The 23,078-nt window shown below is 39.7% G+C and overlaps 1 protein-coding gene across 1 annotated transcript in view; it reads right to left on the bottom strand.

Moving 5' to 3' along the window:
- The window catches only part of jam2a (junctional adhesion molecule 2a), a 36,455-nt gene extending 17,427 nt beyond the window's left edge, over positions 1 to 19,028 (bottom strand). The window contains 5 exon segments of the mRNA XM_072915873.1: positions 1,086 to 1,235; positions 5,506 to 5,616; positions 5,764 to 5,829; positions 18,225 to 18,320; positions 18,323 to 19,028. Coding sequence (XP_072771974.1) covers positions 1,086 to 1,235; positions 5,506 to 5,616; positions 5,764 to 5,829; positions 18,225 to 18,320; positions 18,323 to 18,692 — 793 coding nt within the window. The 5' untranslated portion in view covers positions 18,693 to 19,028.
- Between the last annotated feature and the right edge of the window lie 4,050 nt (positions 19,029 to 23,078).

The raw sequence follows: 23,078 nt of genomic DNA, 5'->3' as shown, positions 1-23,078 counted from the left end.
AATGTAAAAGCCGAGGTACCGCTTCACATTTCATATTTAGATCCTCGGTCGGTCAATCAATTCCTTTATTGTCATTGTCATAATAACACTTAAGTCATACATGAACAACGAGATTTTGTTTGAGCTTTGTCCAGCGGCGTAGAAACTGCATTGATGTGCAGGTTGACAATAGTTTTCATTTTAGCATTTTAGCATTGTCAGGAAGGTCGCGATAAGAGGGACGTGGGGGTGGGAACAGTCAGATGTCTGATGGGTGTTACGTTGATGTTGCAGCAATGCAATGTCCAGAGCACAATTATTGAGATGGTGAAGAGTGAGGTAATAAGATGGTCCGGGGCAGCAAAGGGGCAGGCTGTTCATTTAGCAGTCTCACAGCCTGGGGATACAGACTGTGAGACATTCTGGTGGTCCTGGCGCGTATCGATCTATACCTCCTTCCAGAGGGTAGCAGGTTGAAGAGGCCATGTGCTGGGTGGTATCTGTCCTTCAGGATGTTGTGTACTCGCTTTAGACAGCGAGTTGTGTACATGGCACTCATCTCTGGGAGTATCGTCCTTGTAATTTTCCCTGCCGCATTAACCACTCGCTGGAGGGCCTGTTGGTTCGCTTTAGTGCTGCTAGCAAACCACACTAAATATCCGTAAGTGAGGACACTGCTGATGGCACAGTTGTAAAAGTTGACCATTGTTTTCTGCGGAATGTTTGCGCATTTTATTTTCCTCAAAAAAAAAAAGACGTTCTTGGGCCTTTCCGACTGTAGAAGCAGTGTTAATGTTCCAGCATTGATCTTCTGTTATGTTCACCCCTAAGAATATGAAATGCTTGACCCTTTCTACGAGATTGTTATCAATTAAAAGTGGAAGGTGTTTGTTCTTCCCTTTCCTGCGGAAGTCTACAATTGGTTATTTGGTTTTGTTAGTGTTAAGAACAGAGTTATTGTTAGCACACCATGAAGCCAGCTGTTGGACCTCTGCATTGTATGCTGTCTCATCATTATTACTGATGAGCCCAAGCACCGTGGTGTCGTCGGCATATTTGACAGTGAGATTGGATGTTGAAGAGGCTATGCAGTCATGTGGTCCTACCTAAGACCCGGAGTGTGACGTTGGTCTCGCCCAAATTGACAGAATCCAGAGGAGCGCTGATCTCGCAGCGGTACTCGCCGGCGTCCTCCTGGGTCACCCGGCGCAACTTCACTGTGGCTCCCTCGATGCTCGCCCGCCCCTCGAACGGACCTGAGAGCAAGGACGTGTTGAAAAAGTAAGATTCAGTTGTTAGTGTTGTCATGATATCAGAATTTCAGTCGTCAATACTAATATATCTATGAATTTCAAATCAGAACAGTGTACTTTTAATTTAACTTCCTATTGAAAACTGTTTCAAACTGTCAAGTTTTTAAGATGACTGTACTTGAATACGTTTTGCACATAATTGAAACTGCATTATCCGCTGACATGAGGTAACGACATTAGAAAAACAGTGGTGGCTTATAACCTCCCAGTATTTCAAAACATTACTGTGCTCATAAATAACTATTTTACATTCTTAAAAGAAGAGCAACGGCATGGAGCGTTTAAGTTTATAAAACAAACAATATTGATATTAATATTCTTCCAATATCGTCTCATTTGTAATGAAATAAAAAGGCTAGAGAAATATTTAATGACAATGTTTGTGTTTTTATTAAAGCTGTCAAAGTTAACGGTTTAATTCATATGATTAATGATTAATCATGTACACAATAAGAGTAATCATGCTATTTATTTTAACCGTGCAAGCTCTTTTACCTTAACGGCTATACTGTCAGTGATCAGATCGATGTATAAGTTAGTTCAAAAATGAGTGAGGAGACTAACTGGTGTGCTCGCTGTCACATTTCACTCCAAAATACAGCCTGAAAGAACTTTAGGTAAAACTGTTACCAAGTTTTGGGCAAATAAATACCATGCATTCATAATGGCAATAAAATTGCATTTGTGTACAAATATCGGGGTCTTTTCTCAAGCAAATGTTTAATTATGCAAGTTAGTAATCACTTGTGATTAATCATAATTAATCCAAATTCCAAAGTGTGATTAATCTGATTTAAATAATTATAAAAATATTTCACTCTTTTGTGATTAAATAAAAATTAAAAAAAAAAGAATTGACACAGCCCGCTCCGGAGAAAATGTTATACAGCAGTAATCGGTGCTAACGATACTAAAAAAAGCTGGTATCGATTAGTGATTATCAATATGGCCAATGATAGAGCTTTTAATCCTATAGTTATATCGTGATGATGCATGTTGATGACACATTCTATTTGTGTTCTGTAAATTTGACAGCGACAAGCGCACAAACACGTCCTCAACGCAATGTAGCATTCCAGCTAGCGGCTAACAACCCTCCTCAGTGCAAAGCAACTTCTCAGACAGTAAACCTCACCTCCATGGCGGAAAATTAATTATGTTTCTTACAAGAAGGATATGCTTACCGTTAACGGCTAAGCTCGAGCTTTCAAATGTTAACAGAGGTGGGCGGATCGATACAGATGTCGACAGTAACGATACCAAGTATAGTATCAGGTGTGGTATCCTGGTAGATGCGTAGTTCAATCGAAGTTTTTTATTATAATAAAAAAAAACTTTTGTTGTTTTTGTTTACAAACTAAGGAAATAAGTCCGTGGACTTTAAGGGCAACAATCAAGAAATGTAAATCAGAGGTGGTGTAGGAAATAAACATGCAATTGACAATATTACACCGCCAATTGAGATAAAAAAATATACAGTAATCATTTGATGACCCTGAACATTTTAATTAGTAACATTTTTGATATGACCAATACTGCCCCTGTAACTACTTCTTGGTATTGGATCGATATTCAAATTTGTAGTATCGCCCAAAACTAATGTAGCGTATCCAAACAACAGAAGTATTTATTACATGTTGTGTAAACAAAACCAGGTTACAACAGAAGGTAACCAGATATTGACAGTAAAATAGCAAGTGCATTAATAATACGTTACTGCATATGTCAGCAGCTAAATTAGGCGCTCTTTTAAACAGTTTTGAAGTGGTTCTATAATCTTTTATATTCCAAATAATATATTGTGTTGTGTTTTGTTATCGTAGGTAGCTGCAATATAACAATATCGATTTTAGGCCAGTCCTTGTATCAATGTGATTTTTGCATGCTGGTATCGACTTGAAGGTTAGTTAGACAACCCTAGGCTGTATCACGAGGAAACATACATGGACCTGATGTCAGGGAATTAGCAGGCTGGACGGCGTAAAAACTCTCCGGTTAAACTGCATTCGACTGCGGCCAGGTGAAGGCTATGATTCATTATTTATATCGCACATTAAAACCACGTCCTTTAACCTTAATGAAGATGGATCAAGGCTAGGAGATTTTACGCCTTGGCACCACTGACACACACAGACGCCGCTTGAAACATCACTCCCATTATGGGAGCGCCGAACTCCTCCCAGCAGGGACAGCAGCGGCAAGCTGATTAAAACAAATGTGGCGTATGGGGGTTAATTTGTGTCTTTATTAGGAAAGCTTTTTTTGAACACTGAATTCATGCTACTGAATTATGCTGACAATTTCATTGAATACAAATTTTTAAGCAAAATGTGTATGTATAAGGATTCAATGTAAAACCATTCAGTTTATAAAAATAAAAAAAATCAGTGTTTTAAAATTTAGTGTAAAAAAATCTGTTTTAAAATTCAGTGCAGAAAATGTGTGTAAAAAAAAAAAATGCAGAAAAATTCAGTTTTAAAATTCAGGGTTTTAAAATCGGTGTAAATAAATTCCATGTAAAGAATTTAGTGCAGAAAAATTCAGTGTAAAAAAAATCAGCGCTGAAAAATTCAGTGTAAAAAAACAACAGTGTTTTAAAATTCAGTGCAGAAAAATTCTGTGTAATAAAATCGGTGTATAAAAATTCACTACAAATTAGTGCAGAAAAATTTAGTTTAAAAATGCAGAGTAAGAAACGTCAGTGTAAAAAAATTCAGTTAAAAAAAATTCAGTGTAAAAAATGTAGTGTTTTAAAATTCAGTGTAGAAAAAAAATCAGTGTTTTAAGATCAGTGTATGAAAATTCAGTCAAAAAAAATTCAGTGCAAAAAAAATCAGTGTAAACAAATTCATCCATTTTCTACCGCTTGTCCCATTCAGTGTAAAAATATCTGTGTTATGAAATTCAGTGTATACAATTTCAGTGTTATGAAATTCAGTGCATAAAAGTTCAGTGAAAAAATTCAGTTTCCCAAAAATTCATCCACCCATCCATCCATTTTTTACCGCTTGTCCTTCTGTGTTTTAAAATTCAGTGTTTAAAAGTTCATTGTAAAAAAATTCAGTGTCCAAAAAATTCATCCACCCATCCATCCATCTCCTTCTGTGTTTTAAAATTCAGTGTTTAAAAAAATGCATAAAAATTCAGTGCTCTAAAATTCAGTGTAAAAAAAAGTTATGAAATTCAGTGTAAAAAAACTCTGTGCAAAAAAAAAATTCTAATTCAGTGTATAAAAATTCAGTGTAAAGAAATTAGTGTTTTAAAATTCAGTGTAAAAAAGTAAGTGTTTCACAATCAGTGTAAAAAATGCAGTGCAAAGAAATTCAGAGTATCAAAATTCAGTGTTTTAAAGTTCAGTGTAAAAATATTCCGTGTCCAAAAAATGTATCCACCCATCAACCCTTCCATTTTTTTACCGCTTGTCCTTCTGTGTTTTAAAATTAAATTCAGTGTTTAAAAAAATGCATAAAAATTCAGTGCTTTAAAATTCAGTGTAAAAAAAAAAAGTTATGAAATTCAGTGTAAAAAAATTCTAATTCAGTGTATAAAAATTCAGTGTAAAGAAATTAGTGTTTTAAAATTCAGTGTAAAAAATTAAGTATTTTAAATTCAGTGTAAAAAAGTAAGTGTTACAAAATCAGTGTAAAAAATTCAGAGTATCAAAATTCAGTGTTTTAAAGTTCAGTGTAAAAAAAATTCAGTCTCCAAAAAATGTATCCACCCATCCATCCATTTTTTATCGCTTGTCCTTCTGTGTTTTAAAATTCAGTGTAAAAAAACCAAAACAGTGTTATGAAATTCAGTGTAAAAAAAATTATAATTCAGTGTGAAGAAATTAGTGTTCTAAAATTCAGTGTTGAAAATTAAGTATTTCAAAGTCAGTGTAAAAAAGTGTTTCAAAATCAGTGTAAAAAAATTCAGCGCAAAGAAATTCAGAGTATCAAAATTCAGTGTTTTAAAATTCAGTTTAAATAAATAAAATTATTATAAAATTAAATAAATTTAGTGTATAAAAATTCTGTGTTTCAAAACTCAAAATCACTTCTGGTAAATTAAGACTGATGCAATCGATCCCGTGTCAGAACCAGCCAATGAGGTGAGTTTTGAGCTTTGAATTATTTTGCACTGAATTTTGTATTTTGACAAACTGAAAGAAAAAAAAAAGCTTTCGTAATAAAGACACTAATTACCCCCCATAGTGGTGTTTTCTCACCTCGGAACTGTCCGTCAAAGTAGACAAAAGACACATCTTTCCCCCTCTTCTTCCACTCGATGCGCGGGTTCTGGTCCCTCTCTGTGCGGAACATGCAGGACAGCTCTGCATCTAAGAAAAAAAACCAAAATGGGATATTTATGGCGCCAGTCCCACTTGAAAAAAACATCTGGTTCTATTTAAAGCCTTCACTGTCAAGGATGCATCAACTCATAAAAAGGGCCTGGATGCTTTTGTATTTATTTTTTTGGGCCTCACCTGAAAACTCGTGCACCTCCACTCGGGCTTTGTTGGTGGATACGGTGACAGGAAGGGAGGGGCAACCTGGGGAGGAGAACAAGGAGAGTTAACAAGGAGAGCAATATTGCTTGTCGTCCATTAGGGGGCAAGGTGAATGAGGTAATGTGCGCCATGTTGCACGAGCAGAATGCTTCATGGGAAGATGCACGGGGAGGATTATTGTCTCCTCCACTTTAATCCCGCTGGGTTAAGGAGCAGCATGGCCGTATGTCCCCTTAAGCGCAGGTTAGGATAAGGGCGGCAAACACCTCGCAAAGCTCTGCGGCAGCTTGTCCAGATTAACCTGATGTGAAGCGCGGCCTTTAGCATGGGCTTGGCCGCCAACACGTCTGTGTTTGCTTCCTGCGTGTCACTGATACCTCGCATCCCCACAGGAAAAGGAATCGGCCGGTGACTTCCCCGCATGCCGATTGGCTTATCAGTCTGATTACGGTCGGGTTCACGGGTTGAATGCGGGTGAAGGTCACCTGAGGGAGAAAGCGCTAAAGTGCCGCTGCGCGAAAGCTGCTCTCCCGTAGGTCAGCAAATTAAGGAGAAGCCATGCAGTTTTTTTTTAGTTTTTTTTAGAAATACATTAATATGAAATAAGCCTCCAGAGAACTTACTTAGCATTAAAGCTTCTCAAAGCCTCTGAAAAACAGCAAAGATGTGTCAATTTTTCAAGAGGATGTCCCTCGAGGCGTATAGACGAGATGCAGACAAAATAAATAAAATAAAAAGCTTTTAAGTCTGTAGTACCTCATTTTACAAGCTTAATTGGTTCTGTGATGGAACTCAAAACATTTGGATCTCCAATCAATGTTCATTGAAATAAATGTTTGGCCTTTGCAAGACAGCACAGTTTCAACATGTAACATGCCTTTTAAAAAGAAATATTGTATAAAAACAATACAATAGAAATGTACTGCAAAGAACTACAGTAGTTTTATGAAATAATGTACAGCATTTGTTTGTAGAGTGGATTTTTACGATATATCTCCTTCTCCGTCAAACACACCATCAGCAGCTTTTCCCTATTTTTACAGCCTGCCATTTAGGTATCATTTTAACATGCCTGGCTGGTGTTATCGACTAATTTGGCTTCAGTATGTTGCAGACTAGCAGTGATACGCTCAAGTTGCTCAAGGCCATCTCCATGCAACCAGAAGAAGCTTTTCTAACGTCTAACCCAGGGGTGTCCAAAATGTGGCCCGGGGGATATTTGCGGCCCGCAGCTCCAGTTTTTTTGGCCCTGGACAAATTTAAGAAAAAACACAACAGTAAGAAAACGTAAGGGGGAAAAAAAGCAAAATGACGTGATTTAATGAGAAACAAAAACAGAAATGTTGATTCTAATAACTGGGGTGCACCAACATGGAGAAATCAAAGCATGCTGAGGCCATTTCTATTTTGGAAAAAAACCCAAAACAGATATTATTGACACAACTTAGTGCCAGCGGTGTTTCAAAGTGTATTCCTATTATTAGTTATGATAAAAAATATCAGTTTTTCCCCTTACATAATGTCTTTTTGCCATTTTTTTAGTTCCCCCCCCCCCCGACTATATTGTACCAGTCAACAAAACTCGAGCTACGGCCCGCACTTTGGGCACCCCTGTAATAACTCATAATAACAGTATACTTTGTCACCTGTAACACAAAGATGACACTAAGTTGTGTCTTTAAACATGATATATCTCTTTGTAGCATTTTTTTAACAAAATGAATATGTATGAAAATGCCACCCACATTGCAAATGATCTGCCACGTGCCAAGATTTAAAATGGTATTATTTTTTTTATTTACCAATTTTTAAGAGCTATTTACCGTATTTTTCGGAGTATAAGTCGCACCGGCCAAAATGCATAATAAAGAAGGAAAAAAACATATATAAGTCGCACTGGAGTATAAGTCGCATTTTTGGGGGAAATTTATTTGATAAAACCCAACACCAAGAATAGACATTTGAAAGGCAATTTAAAATAAAGAAAGAATAGTGAACAACAGGCTGAATAAGTGTACGTTATATGACGCATAAATAACCAACTGAGAACGTGCCTGGTATGTTAACGTAACATATTATGGTAAGAGTCATTCAAATAACTATAACATATAGAACATGCTATATGTTTACCAAACAATCTGTCACTCCTAATCACTAAATCCCATGAAATCTTATACGTCTAGTCTCTTACGTGAATGAGCTAAATAATATTATTTGATATTTTACGATAATGTGTTAATAATTTCACACATAAGTCGCTCCTGAGTATAAGTCGCACCCCCGGCCAAACTATGAAAAAAACTGCGACTTATAGTCCGAAAAATACGGTATGTTATACCAGTCAACAAAACTCGAGCTACGGCCAGTACTTTGGGCACCCCTGTAATAACTTATAATAACAGTGTACTTTGTCACCTGTAATACAAAGATGACACTAAGTTTTGTCTTTAAATATAATATATCTCTTTGTAGCATTTTGTTTAACAAAATGAATATGTATGAAAATGCCACCCACATTGCAAATCTGCCACGTGCCAAGATTTAAAATGGTATTATTTTTTTTATTTCCCAATTTTTAAGAGCTATTTAGTTATTTTTAGCAGGAGTGCAAGGGTATTGTAGTATTCTGGTTTCTACGTCTTCACAATAATACCGTGACGCCTGATGGTATGAAACAAAAACTTGGGTGTGTCGTTTTTTTCCTTCCCTTTAGTGTTGGCAGAGTCTGGAAATAAATCTTCCAGAATCTTTTGCACACAGCGCCATGGTGGGGGCGTGGCACGCCGCAAGCAGGAAATAAAGTGTGTTTGTAGTCGATGAGAGAAATTGCTTTTTGGACATTTCCTGAAGAATGTCATCAAAATCCATGCAGAACTGTTTCGAGTTATGTTGCTAACAAACTAACAAAGTTTGGCCAAAACATAACCTCTTTGGCAGAGGTAAGAAAGTTCTGCAAAGCAATACTTTCTCACGAGCGTTTCCATGGGAACACAGAGCCAGCCAGTCACATCTCACCACACGGAGGTAATCACCAAATGTTTATCTTAAACATTCATTTTACTCACAATGGCATTTTTACCAAGCTTTTTTTGTTGTTGCACATATCGCAATAGATAGATAGATAGATAGTACTTTATTGATTCCTTCAGAAGAGTTCCCTCAGGAAAATTAATAATATCATACCCTGAGATTTGATACTGTTACATCCCTAATTTTTCGTCATTGACTTTAAATCATAATCTTAATTTTAGCATGAATAATTATATTATGTGTATTCTAGTTCAGTGTTTCTTAACCATAGGGCTAAGGCCCGCTAAAAATATCTGTTTCTCAGCTGGGGTCCGTATTGGCTGTGACACTATGCAGTTGTAATACACTTTTCCACCACGTGTGGCAGTAATGACAATGTCAAACAAACATAAGAAGTCTGGAGAGAAGTTTCTTAAGCGCAAAAATTATGACTTAAGTGGTGAAACTGTATTTTCATTTGCAATTAAATTTTATCGACAGTTTATTTAAGGAAAATATATATAATTTATTATTCATTTAGTATGATTTATTTTAGCACTGCTTAGTCGTATGTAAATTTCCCTTCTTTTGCTGTACATTTGTCTAGTATTTTTTTTTGTAATCAGCCTGACCTAAGCCTTGATATTAATAACATTTGTGATTAACACATGCTTTCATATCATTTTACAAAGTTTACCCTTATAAACTATAGTAAGATATAAATATTGACTATGATTAAAAACAAGAGTAGGATTATTTTTAATATTTGAGTGGGATCCGAGCCCACTTGTAGTGGAAAGGTTGAGCCTTGAGGTCAAAAAGGTTAAGAACCCCTTTTCTAGTTAAAAATAATAATAATAATAATAATAATAATACCTGGGATTTGTATAGCGCTTTTCTAAGTACCCAAAGTCGCTTTACATGTAGAACCCATCATTCATTCACACCTGGTGGTGGTAAGCTACTTTCATAGCCACAGCTGCCCTGTTAAAATGGAGAAAATAAATATTCAAATAAGATATTTAGGTTTTCCCTCATGGAAAATCTTGTTAAAAGATTCTGCAACATCCTGAGGATGCTTGGTTTAAAAATTGCAAGTGCAATAGTGCTTGTTTCAGAATAAAATACTTATTTCCATCTTAAAAGTCCTACTAATTTCTGGATATACAAATCATAGTTTAGGACGTCTTATCAAGTAAAATTAACTCGCTGAATTGTAGGGTTGTGCGGTATACCGGTATTAGTATAGTACCAGGATACTATTGAATCATATTCGGTACAATTGGGTCAAATTTGTGGTATCATCCAAAACTAATGTAAAGTAAACAACAGAAGAATAAGTGATTATTACATTTTAACAGAAGTTTAGATATAACATGTTAAAAGAGAAAGTAAGCAGATATTAACAGTAAATGAACAAGTAGATTAATAATTAATTTCCACCACTTGTCCTTAATAATTTTGACAAAATGATAGAATGATAAAAGACACAATATGTTACTGCATATGTCAGCAGACTAAATTATGAGCCTTTGTTTGCTTACTTACTACTAAAAGACAAGTTTATTTATTTATTTTATTTAAGGACTTAACTGCAATAAGAAACATATGTTTAATGTACGCTAAGATTTTTTGTTAAAATAAAGCCAATAATGCCATTTTTTGTGGTCCCCTATATTTAGAAAAGTACCGAAAAGTATCGAAATAATTTTGGTACCGGTACCAAAATATTGGTATCGGGACAACACTACTGCATTGACAGATAATTTCACTAGGTTTTGGTTAAAAAAACCCAACTAAAATCTAGTCCTTTAATCTTATACTTTGTCAGCTCTTTTTTGTACTGAATAGTTAAACTTTTCAGTATGTGGCCCTTGGTGGAAGAAGTTTGGACACCCTTGCTGCAACCTGTTTCATTATAGTTATTGTACCAAATAATACATTGCGAGAATCGGTTTGAACCCAGAATGGTGCTGAGTCGAGTATGGAATCGAATGGTGAGGTGCGTAAAAGAATCCCGCCCCTAGTGAAGATGGTGGTATAGACCCCTATGTCACGTTTACTCTTTTCCAAGCGCTTCTGCACACCCCGTTCTAGTTTGGAGAACTTTGTCCGGTTTGCTGAGCTACTTCCTGAGTATTGTTTGGGAATTGCTCGCTGCAATTGAGCACGGAGACAAAGGCCAGGAAGCAAAGTCACAGGAAGCCAGCCCTGTTTTTCATATTGGTGCTGCTACATGATAATCACGTGGGAAACGCGGGCTTTAAAACACTTTGCTACACGGCTCAATTCGCAGCACCCTCGCTTGTCAAACTTTCAATTAAGTGAATTAAAAGTGCACACTCTCCCTCCCCGGACGCTCTCTCTCCCCCCCTCGCCGTGCAAGCGGCGGACGTGTAAAAGGATTAGGATTGTAGCCACGACTCACGCAGCACTAACGCCCTCAGAGAAACATTGTCTCGCTGAAGGATGACGCGCAGGAGGGAGGGAGATACAATGAGATTAAAGCAGGACGGGGATGAAGCACAAAGGAGAGGCGAGCGGCCCTGAGAGGAGATGACACGACTTGAGGGAGCGAGGGCGGGGGAGGAGGGGTGGATTGAAGGCGAGGGAGATCCTCTCGGACACGAAGACGGCGAATGGGAGCAGCTCCTGTCACACGGAGGGACCCGGCCCGCCGCCATGTCGAAGGGCCTCTTTTTGACAAGACGGCGTCCAGAGAGTCCGTGCGCGCCCGTCGGTGACGCTTTGCCGCGGCGACAAAACGCTCGTCAGCTTCGGCGCTGCGAATTAGCCGCGAAGGCGTCGGAGCGGACGACCAACACATGGCCTCTTCATTTAGCGCCATGCTAACGCGGCGCTACAGCTGGCGCAGTGAAACAAGAGTCCTAGCTCTACGGTCGCCCCTCGCCATATCGCACTTCAAATATTACAACTTCACTATATTGCGCATTAAATTAAAAAAAAAACTATTAATTTGCACTTTTTTCAACAACGAAAAGAGACTTCAGACTGTACAAAATGCGGCTGCCAGACTTTTGACCGGTGCGAAGCCAGTCTTCATTGGCTTCCAGTTAAATTCCGCATTGAGTTTAAAATTTTAGTCCTGACATTCCGTGTGTTGCATGGTGGACCCCTCAGTACATCACTGACTTGGCCATGGATGAAGTGCTGGCTGTCCAGAGTCGGGACCCGGGGTGGACCGCTCGCCTGTGCTTCGGTTGGGGACATCTCTGCGCTGCTGACCTGTCTCTGCTCGGGATGGTCTCCTGCTGGCCCCACTATGGACTGGACTCTCACTATTATGTTAGATCCACTATGGACTGGACTCTCACTATTATGTTAGATCCACTATGGACTGGACTCTCACTATTATGTTAGATCCACTATGGACTGGACTCTCACACTATTATGTTAGATTCACTATGGACTGGACTCTCACACTATTATGTTAGATCCACTATGGACTGGACTCTCACTATTATGTTAGATCCACTGTGGACTGGACTCTCACTATTATGTTAGATTCACTATGGACTGGACTCTCACACTATTATGTTAGATCCACTATGAACTGGACTCTCACTATTATGTTAGATCCACTATGGACTGGACTCTCACTATTATGTTAGATCCACTATGGACTGGACTCTCACTATTATGTTAGATCCACTATGGACTGGACTCTCACTATTATGTTAGATCCACTATGGACTGGACTCTCACTATTATGTTAGATCCACTATGGACTGGACTTTCACAATATTATGCTAGACCCACTCAACGTTCATTGCACCGGTCTCCCTAGACATCTGCGGTCCTCTCTAAGGTTTCTCGTTGTCATCCCACTGGGTTGAGTTTTTCCTTGCCCTCATGTGGGATCTGAACCGAGGATGTCGTTGTGGCTTGTGCAGCCCTTTGAGACACTTGTGATTTAGGGCTATATAAATAAACATTGATTGATTGATTGACTTGCTATGCCCCTACTTTTTGGGGCGCAGCCTCCGATCTTCAGGCCAGGGTCTTCTAAAGACCCCAAAAACTTGTTTTAAAACCCGTGGAGACCTGGCATTCCAGATTATAGCTCCCAGACTCTGGAACAATTTGCACCAGTCCCTCCGTGATCTTGACTGTGTTGAAACTTTAAAGAAACATTTGGAAAACTTCTCTTTTTAGTAAAGTTTTTAGTTAATGCACCTTTTAACTAGAGATGTCCGATAATGGCTTTTTTGCCGATATCCGATATTCCGATATTGTCCAACTCTTAATTACCGATTCCGATATCAACCGATACCGATATATACAGTCGTGGAATTAACACATTATTATGCCTAATTTTGTTGTGATGCCCCGATGGATGCATTAAACAATGTAACAAGGTTTTCCAAAATAAATCAACTCAAGTTATGGAAAAAAATGCCAACATGGCACTGCCATATTTATTATTGAATTCACAAAGTGCAGAATTTTTTTTAACATGCCTCAAAACTGCAGCTTGGAATTTGGGACATGCTCTACCTGAGAGAGCATGAGGAGGTTGAGGTGGGCGGGGCGGGGTTGAGGTGGGCGGGGTTGGGGGGTAGCGGGGGGTGTATATTGTAGTGTCCCGGAAGAGTTAGTGCTACAAGGGGTTCTGGGTATTTGTTCTGTTGTGTTTATGTTGTGTTACGGTGCGGATGTTCTCCCGAAAAGTGTTTGTCATTCTTGTTTGGTGTGGGTTCACAGTGTGGCGCATGTTAAAGTTGTTTATACGGCCAGCCTCAGTGTGACCTGTATGGCTGTTGACTATGTATGCATTGCATTATCTTGTGTGTGTGAAAAGCCGTAGATATTATGTGATTGGGCCGGCACGCAAAGGCAGTGCCTTTAAGGTTTATTGGCGCTCTGTACTTCTCCCTACGTCTGTGTACACAGCGGCGTTTTAAAAAGTCATAAATTTTACTTTTTGAAACCGATACCGATAATTTTCGATATTACATTTTAAAGCATTTATTGGCCGATAATATCGGACATCTCTAGTTGCAAGTGTAATAGAAATAAAAACTATTATAAGATATATTTCAGTTCTTTTTGAGCACTTTTAACAATAGCATGACAATGTTCGTCACAATAACATTTTCTTATCATTGCATCCTTAATGTCTTATATGTATCACACTGCAGTATTTGTCTTATTTTCTGTTATTGTGTTGTGGACTTTCACCAAGCAGGACTTGTGTTCCGGATGAAGGGTGACCACCGTTAACAACAACAGGCGACTAATCTTGGTGCGACTGTATCTTCGCCGCAACAATCAAGTTGACCAACTTTTTGATGCACCTCATCTTTGACTCCTGCCTCATCAATAACACATCCCCCCCGGCAAGACTTTGGCGTGAGCGATGTCAGAAGACGTACCAGTACCGGCGTGACACTTCATGCTAACAAGACTGCTATCGGTATCCATCCAGGCAATGCTAAGTAGAGGTGAACTCTGTTGATGTACTTCATCATCAGTTCCACCTGACATTGGTTAGCCTTTGGGGCTACACGCAATGCTAACAACACGGAATGCCAACAACACGACTCGTGGTTGTATAGCTGCGACTTTCAAGTTGACCAACTTTTGTCAGGTATATTTCAGCACATCAAAGCGCAGTTCTCACTTACAGGAATGACCTAGGTAGTGAAAAAGTAGTGGCCATGTTGTAGTGACCGGGTGAAGGCCATAGCAAAGGCTCCTTCGGGTTAGACTTAAACAAACTTTAATGATCCACAAGGGAAAGTGTTCAACACAGTAGCTCAGTTACAATGATGGAAAGTGTAAGGGTGGAAAGGACAATGTAGGTATAAATAGAGTAAATATAGCGATAAATACCGGTGAATACTGCAATATACAGTAGAACAAACTCAAGACTGCTATATTGGGTGAAACAAGTGTAAAGGTGACTTCTAAACCACATATTTAGAAGGTTGAAACAGTTTTTTACACTCAAATTATTTAAATATTTGATTATTTAAAAGTAATCCTACTTTGCATAAATGTGTTTACCATGGTCTGGCCCATAATTTCCAACCCTCCCGATTTTCCCGGGAGACTCCCGAATTTCAGTGCCCCTCCCGAAAATCTCCCGGGGCAACCATTCTCCCGTATTTCTCCCGATTTCCACCCGGACATCAGTATTGGGGGCGTGCCTTAAAGACGCTGTCTTTAGCGTCCTCTACAACCTGTCGTCACGTTCGCTTTTCCTCCATTCAAACAGCGTGCCGACTCAGTCTCATAATATAAGCGGTTTTTACACACACGAGTGACTGCAAGGCATACTTGATTAATAGCCATACAGGTCACACTGAAGGTGGCCGTATAAACAACTTTAACACTGTTACAAATATGCGCCACACTGTGAACCCACACCAAACAAGAATGATAAACACATTTCGGGAGAACATCCGCACCGTAACACAACATAAACACAACAGAACAAATACCCAGAATCCCCTGCAGCACTAACTCTTCCAGGAGGCTACAATATACACCCCCCCCGCTACCACCAAACCCCGCCCCCCGTAACCCCCAATCTCTCGAATTCGGAGGTCTCAAGGTTGGCAAGTATGGTCTGGCCCGGGGACAACAGGTGGCAGCAGGTAGGCCGGCACCTCCGCAGGCGTCAAACACGCACACCCTGTGCTTGGCGTGAACGTCCAGCGAACACTGCGACAGCTCTGACTCACCCAGAGACAGCCGCCCTCCCGCCGCCTGGGCGGGAAAAACAGAAAGATGGCACGCTCGCCGCTTGGCACGCAGCTTTAGCCTCATTACAAGAGTGTTGATTAGCGACGGTCGGAAACGCGGCGCACCAGCGAGCAAGGCACTTCTTCACCTGGCAGGGGAAGAGGGGAGGGAGGTGGACCCCCACACAGGAAGCCTACGGCCTGGCTGGGTGGGAGAGATAACGGGCGAGGGCAAGGAGAGAGTGTCTCCGGTGGAACAAAGCGCCTCTGTAACCCCGCGAGCAACAGCTGTCCCACTGTGTAAATGTGTGCGTCAGACGGAGGGGGGAGAGACACATGGACCCACCCTAAAAACGCTTCCTGCTGGACTTTTTTTTTTTTTTTTTTTGCAACAATACAACCTTGCGCCAAGAGTCCGTACAGACATCAGCAGCTAGAGCCTTGGTGGTGAAGGATGACTGACAGTAAACAGACAGACAGACAGACAGACACACACACACACACACACACACACACACGCACACACGCACACACGCACACACACACACGCACGCACGAACGCACGCACGCACGCACACACACACACACACACACACACACACACACGTTAATTTCTTGAGACCTTTAGACCTCTGAATAATGCCTACCTCTTTAGGACCACCATTTCTAGATATATAAAGATTTGTATTTACAACATTAATAATATATACATACTATGCAAATATTTAAAAAAAACTGTCGTAAAAAATGAGTTGGAATTTAACAAGAAAAAGGTCACAATTTCACAAGAAAAACTTTTTGGCAGTATTATAATAAAAGTCGTAATTTTACTCAGCGCAAGTCAAAATTTTACAAGAAAAACGGAACATTTGTGCATGAAAGTCGTAATTTTACTCAATAATAAGAAATAGCATAACATTCTGGCAATTTTATAAAAAGTCATAATTTTACTTGCCAAAAGTCACAATTGTATAAGAAAAGTTTAAAATGTTGGCAATGTTATGATAATATTCGGAATTTTACTTGGCAAAATTTTCATAATTTGTCACAAAAATTGTCACAATTTTACAACAAAAAATTAGCAATATTGTGATACAAGTCAGAATTTTATATGACAAATGTCACCATTTTGCAGTAAAAAGTAATCATTTTACAAGAAAATATTGGAATATTACAGAAACAGAAAGATAATGAGAAGTTCCCAATTGTATAAGAAAAAAGTCGACATATTGTGAAAAAAATACTGCTTTTAGTTATTTTTTGTTTGTAATTTGTTTTTAATCTTCATTATTTACTTCAAGTTATTACAGTATGTCTCTATACATATTTATTTAGGGGGAGCACTTAAAAATGTTTTACACACATTTGTTATTTCCTACGTTGACCAGAGGGGGAGCACTTTTAAAAACCGACACAGTCAATTTGAAAAATCCCTTCTTTTTAGGCATACTTGCCAACCCTCCCGATTTTCCCGGGAGGCTCCCGAATTTCAGTGCCCCTCCCGAAAATCTCCCGGGGCAACCATTCTCCCGATTTCCACCCGGACACCAATATCGGGGGCGAGCCTTAAAGGCACTGCCATTAGCGTCCTCTAGAACCTGTCGTCACGTCCGCTTTTCCTCCAAACAAACAGCATGCCGGCCCAGTCACATCATAAATACGGCTTTTACACACACACATAAGTGAATGCAAAGCATACTTGATCAACAGCCATACAGGTCACACTGAGGGTGGCCCTATAAACAACTTTAACACTGTTACAAATTTGCGCCACACTGTGAACCCACACCAAACAAGAATGACAAACACATTTCAGGAGAAGGTCCGCACCGTAACACAACATAAACACAACAGAACAAATACCCAGGACCCCTTGCAGCACTAACTCTTCCAGGACGCTACAATGTACACCCCCGCTACCGCCCCCCCCCCCCCCATCTCCCGAATTCGGAGGTCTCAAGGTTGGCAAGTATGTTTTTAGGCCTACCCTAATTTTGATAGATGTCACCACCAGGGGTGCAAATGAGACATTCTCTATTAGATGCAATGGTTTTCCGTATTGGGACCATGATTTATGTCCTAACTTGTTCACCGGTCCTCATTCCTCATATGGAAGCTACTTTTCCTTGTTGATGCCTCAAGAAGGGTAGAAACACACACACACCTCGTAACCCCTTGACTAGACAGGTGGCAAAATGGGGACCAGAGTAAAACGTGCGTCACTCACTCGCACTGTCTCATCACATCCATGTCAGGATGCCACTTGTCTCCTTGCAGTGCCAACGCTCACACTGTCGACCCTTGTGTGCATGTTTTCTCACACACACACACACACACACACACACACACACACACACACACACACACACACACACACACACACACACACACACACACACACACACACACACACACACACACACACACACACACACACACACACACACACACTTTGCAATATGTTCCAATAGCAGCTTGGAGCCCTTGGTAGTGATCCAACCGGTGGACTCGTGCACATATGCACTCATGCACCGCCAAGCCGCCCACACCCTCGGGTGGCGTCCGGCCAAGTCCAACTTGTAGGAAGCCGACCTAGTCTGCGTCCTACCTAGTCTGCGTCCTTCACGGCGCAAACGTGTAATAAATCATCAGTGACGTGTGCGTGGGGGCACAGACACGACGTGTGGCGGTAAGTTGTGAGAAAATAGTTGGACTTACATTGCAAGAGTAGAAGCAGCAGCGGAACACACATGGACGTCCCCTCCATTGTCGCCCACAACTCCGGCTTGAGTGTCGTCGACGCGGCTGATCCGACGCCTCAGCTTTCTTCTCGCACTTGTCCACAACTCTCCGATAATTCATCCAGCTTCCAGGGCCGACACTCTTCTCCCGGTTCGGTGCGACGGGGGGGACCGTCACGCGGCGGGGATGAGCGCAGCGCGCGCCTCGCGGGGGCTGCCGGTGTGCCGCTTTCTGAACCTGGCGGCGGCGGAGGAGGAGGTGGTGGTGGTGGGGGAGGGAGGGGAAGAAAGACGGAGAGCCGCGGATCTGAGCGCAAAGACGCGGGGAAATGTCCTCTGTCGTGTCTGTGGTTGAGGTGGAGATGGAGGGAAGGGGCGGGGTGGCGCTTGGCTCTCCGAGCGCAGAGCGGAGAGCGCAGCGTCGCGTCCAAGACGCGCACTGCATCCTCTGCCGGACACGCCGTGCATCCTGTCCCAGTACTTCACAGCAGGGCTACATCAGGGTCCTGAGCAGAATTTTGTGAATTAACATGTTTCCCCCCGCCACATCGTTTCGTTCATGTCAAACTATTTGTATACTAGCTGCTGCATGGTTTGTGCTAAACAAATTCAAATGAATATTTTTTTTTCTAGTGCAAAAATAATTTTACCAATCAATTTTTGTGATGTTGCAGCATTAAAAGGAGTCATATTGTGATTTTTTTGCTATCTTTAAAACGCTTCCTTGTGGTATATATAAGTGTTTTTCAACCACCTATTTGGGGTAAAAAATAGGGATGTCCGATAATGGCTTTTTTGCAGATAACCGATATTCCGATATTGTCCAACTCTTAATTACCGATACCGATATATACAGTCGTGGAATTAACACATTATTATGCCTAATTTGGACAACCAGGTATGGTGAAGATAACGTCCTTTTTAAAAAAATTTATTAAATAAAATAAGATAAATAAATTCAAAACAGTTTCTTGAATAAAAAAGAAAGTAAAACAATATAAAAACAGTTACATAGAAACTAGTAATGAATGAAAATGAGTAAAATTAACTGTTAAAGGTTAGTACTATTAGTGGACCAGCAGCACGTGTGCAGACTGTATTGATATATAATGTAGGAACCAGAATATTAATAACAGAACGTAACAACCCTTTTGTGTGAATGAGTGTAAATGGGTGAGGGACGTTTTTTGAGTTGGTGCACTAATTGTAAGTGTATATTGTGTTTTTTATGTTGATTTAATAAAAAATAAAAATAAAATAAAAAAACAATACCGATAATTTCCGATATTACATTTTAAAGCATTTATCGGCGGATAATATCGGCAGCCCGATATTAACGGACATCTCTAGTAAAAAATATTTTTTGCAAACCAGTAATTATAGTCTGCAAATGATGTGTTGTTGTTGAGTGTCGGTGCTGTCTAGAGCTCGGCAGAGTAACCGTGTAATACTCTTCCATATCAGTAGGTGGCAGCCGGTAGCTAATTGCTTTGTAGATGTCGGAAACAGCGGGAGGCAGCGTACAGGTAAAACGGTATTTAATGCTTAAACAAAAGGTAAGTGCCCCTATGAAAAAGCATTGAAGCTTAGGGAAGGCTATGCAGAACAAAAACTTAAACTGAACTGGCTACAAAGTCAACGAAAACAGAATGCTGGACGACAGCAAAGACTTACTGTGGAGCAAATATGGCGTCCACAATGTACAACGAACATGACATGACAATCGACTGTCCCCACGAAGAAGGATAAAAACAAAGTAGATGTTGGAAATATCGCTCAAAGGAAGACATGAAACTGCTACAGGAAAATACCAAAAAAAAAGAGAAAAAGCCACCAAAATAGGAGTGCAAGACAAGAACTAAAACACTACACACAGGAAAACAGCAAGAAACTCCAAATAAGTCACGGCGTGATGTGACAGGTGGTGACAGTACACCTACTTTGAGACAAGAGCTATAGTGATGCTTGGTTATGGTTTAAAGTCATATCCAACAATTGCGACGACGACTTTTTATTGTTAACTGGGTTTCGTTTTTTAATGATTTCTGCTGGTGGTGTGCCTCTGGATTTTTCAACGCAAAAAATGTGCCTTGGCTCAAAAAAGGTTGAAAAACACTGGTTTATATAACATGTAATTGTGTTTTTTGGTCAAAAGATTGCAAAAAGTACGTTTTGTCTCTTCAAGATGCGCTGTTTTGTGGGCAGTCTTATTTACATGCTTTCTCCCCGCCAGTCATGGTGTAGTTTTTAGCACTTCTATATGGAGTCTACTGACAGATATACGTTCCAACTTAAAACTACTTTGTATTAGAAATGGCTACAGCAGAGGATGCATGTGCATGTACGAGCCAGTCTGCCCCACAACAAGAGGATAGCGAAGAAGAAGGAACTTGTTGGCTGCAGTGTGGATTACAAAGGCGGACTCACGCAAAGCACTTTGGGTAAATTTCTACCATATATCGTGAAAAATGTCACAAATTAGGCATATTCCACATGGCTTGTTTGGAAGAAGTACAAAGGAAGGCAAGATTGTTTTATAAATATTCCTGCAATGTCTCCACGGTTTGATTTCACATTTTCGGGACTCATGTGGATCTCAGATGCACAACAGCAGGTACCGAAAGTCGGTTTTGAATTTGTGGCAGCCTTTTCAGAAAGTTGTGGCAAAAGTTGCAATGTTTTGAGGTTGGTTTTTTTCTCTCTCTCCCAGTAACGTGTGCAATAACCTCAGGTACAGTTTATTTTAATTCACTTAGTTGTTAAAGCAACTTATTTATTTGTACTTTGTTCCCTTTTCTTACAATGCTATTCAACTTTTTGTAGAAACTGATTTAGGAAGAATGACAATGTTCCCGTACTGTTGTGCATGTGTAAATGGCGATACACATCTATTCTATTGTGTTCCAATAACACTGAATGAACTTGGGATATTATACATTTGCCATCAATTATTTAAATGTTCCTTACAACCTTCACTGCAAAAAAAAAAAAAAAAGAAATCACAGTACTGCTACAAAAACAAATACCACATTGATGTTTTACTCATTTTGCACTGCAAACATGTTTATATACATTACCCAGAAGCCTTAGCCCCGTAGACAGGAACTGAAAGCACTAACCCTGCACGCCCGAAAGTCAATGAAAATCCTTGGGGAAATTGCCAATATATTTTAGCAGGAAGGGGCTAGGACTACTTTTGCAGTACAATTTCATTAAAACACGCCTCGTCATTCATTAATTGATATTTTACATGCACTTAACGCAAAACACGGCCCCCTACGGATCGCAGAAGCCTAAACACAGCGTGTGCTCTGCATATAAGGAAGAGCAACCCTGGTTTGCAGCGTATTTCATTTACATTTAGCAACATTTCTGACTTTCTTGAGGTCTTTCACTAACTGGAACCCAAATAAGGTGCACTATGTTTAATTAGCCACATGCTAAACATCATCAATCACAACAATAGCAATGAACAATTTGCCTTTGAAACAAATCATAAAGCTTGTAGTTATGATTGATGTTTATTGTTGTGCTAGTGACTGGCACTGCACGACACTGAATATAACACAACGTTGGTACAGGGTCCATTTGCAACCTGTAACTCATTTTTTGAGGCCCATGAACAAATCAACCACTTTTTGTTTTTTTAATTAGCATGCAAAACTGGTCCAATTTAAGCATCTCTAACACAAAGTTGACGCAAAATTGTTTTAGCCTTTTTTAACTACCGTATTTTTCGGACTATAAGTCGCAGGTTTTTTTCATAGTTTGGCCGGGCTCCAGTGCGATTTATATATGTTTTTTTCCTTCTTTATTATGCATTTTCGGCAGGTGCGACTTATACTCCGGTGCGACTTATACTCCGAAAAATACGGTAAATAAATAGGACTTTTTGTAGCATGTCCCCTAAAGTGGTCTGGGGAAGGTGACCTCATTCAGATAGCTGGGGCTCAGTGTGCTCGCAACAGAAAACAAATCACACCACTATAATGTATACAAGAGCAACTCAATTGTATCTTAAATCTACATTTCCCACTGAAATCAAATCAATTTAATTGCTGCTTGGCCCCCACAAAATGCCACCATTTTACATACAGCCTTTTAAAATTAAGAACAAACTTTTGGATAAGAAATATTGTATAAGAAAAGTACAATAGAAAGCAATACTAACAACTACTGTAGTTTTTTGTAGTGATGTCATAATAATAATAATGTACAGCATTTACCTTTGTAGTCTTCTACGGTGTTTCCTTCCAGCTGCGTCTCTGTCAAACACACAATCAGCAGCTTTTCCATATTTTCATGGATAAATACCTGCCGTTCAGATATTATTTCAAGAACAATATTCCTGGGGTGTAGATGTGATTCAGAACCAATTCTCACAATTTATTATTTGGCATATTAATTATATATAAACTTTTTCTTAAAAACAGGTTGTAGGTTAGAAAAGCTCCTTCTGGTTGCATGGAGATAGCCTAAAATTGTCTTATAAATAAATAGATTTTTGAAAATATTGAATCAATTTAGAATGACAATGAATAAGAATCGCGATTCAGATGTACCATATTTTTCGGACTACAAGTCGCAGTTTTTTTCATAGTTTGGCCGGGGGTGCGACTTATACTCAGGAGCGACTTATGTGTGAAATTATTAACACATTACCGTAAAATATCAAATAATATTATTTAGCTCATTCATGTAAGAGACTAGACGTATAAGATTTCATGGGATTTAGCGATTAGGAGTGACAGATTGTTTGGTAAACGTATAGCATGTTCTATATGTTATAGTTATTTGAATGACTCTTACCATAATATGTTACGTTAACATA

The sequence above is a fragment of the Nerophis lumbriciformis genome, linkage group LG23 (assembly GCF_033978685.3).
Source record: "Nerophis lumbriciformis linkage group LG23, RoL_Nlum_v2.1, whole genome shotgun sequence".
NCBI classification, from domain to species: domain Eukaryota; kingdom Metazoa; phylum Chordata; class Actinopteri; order Syngnathiformes; family Syngnathidae; genus Nerophis; species Nerophis lumbriciformis.
This window is presented reverse-complemented; position numbering and strand designations above follow the sequence as displayed.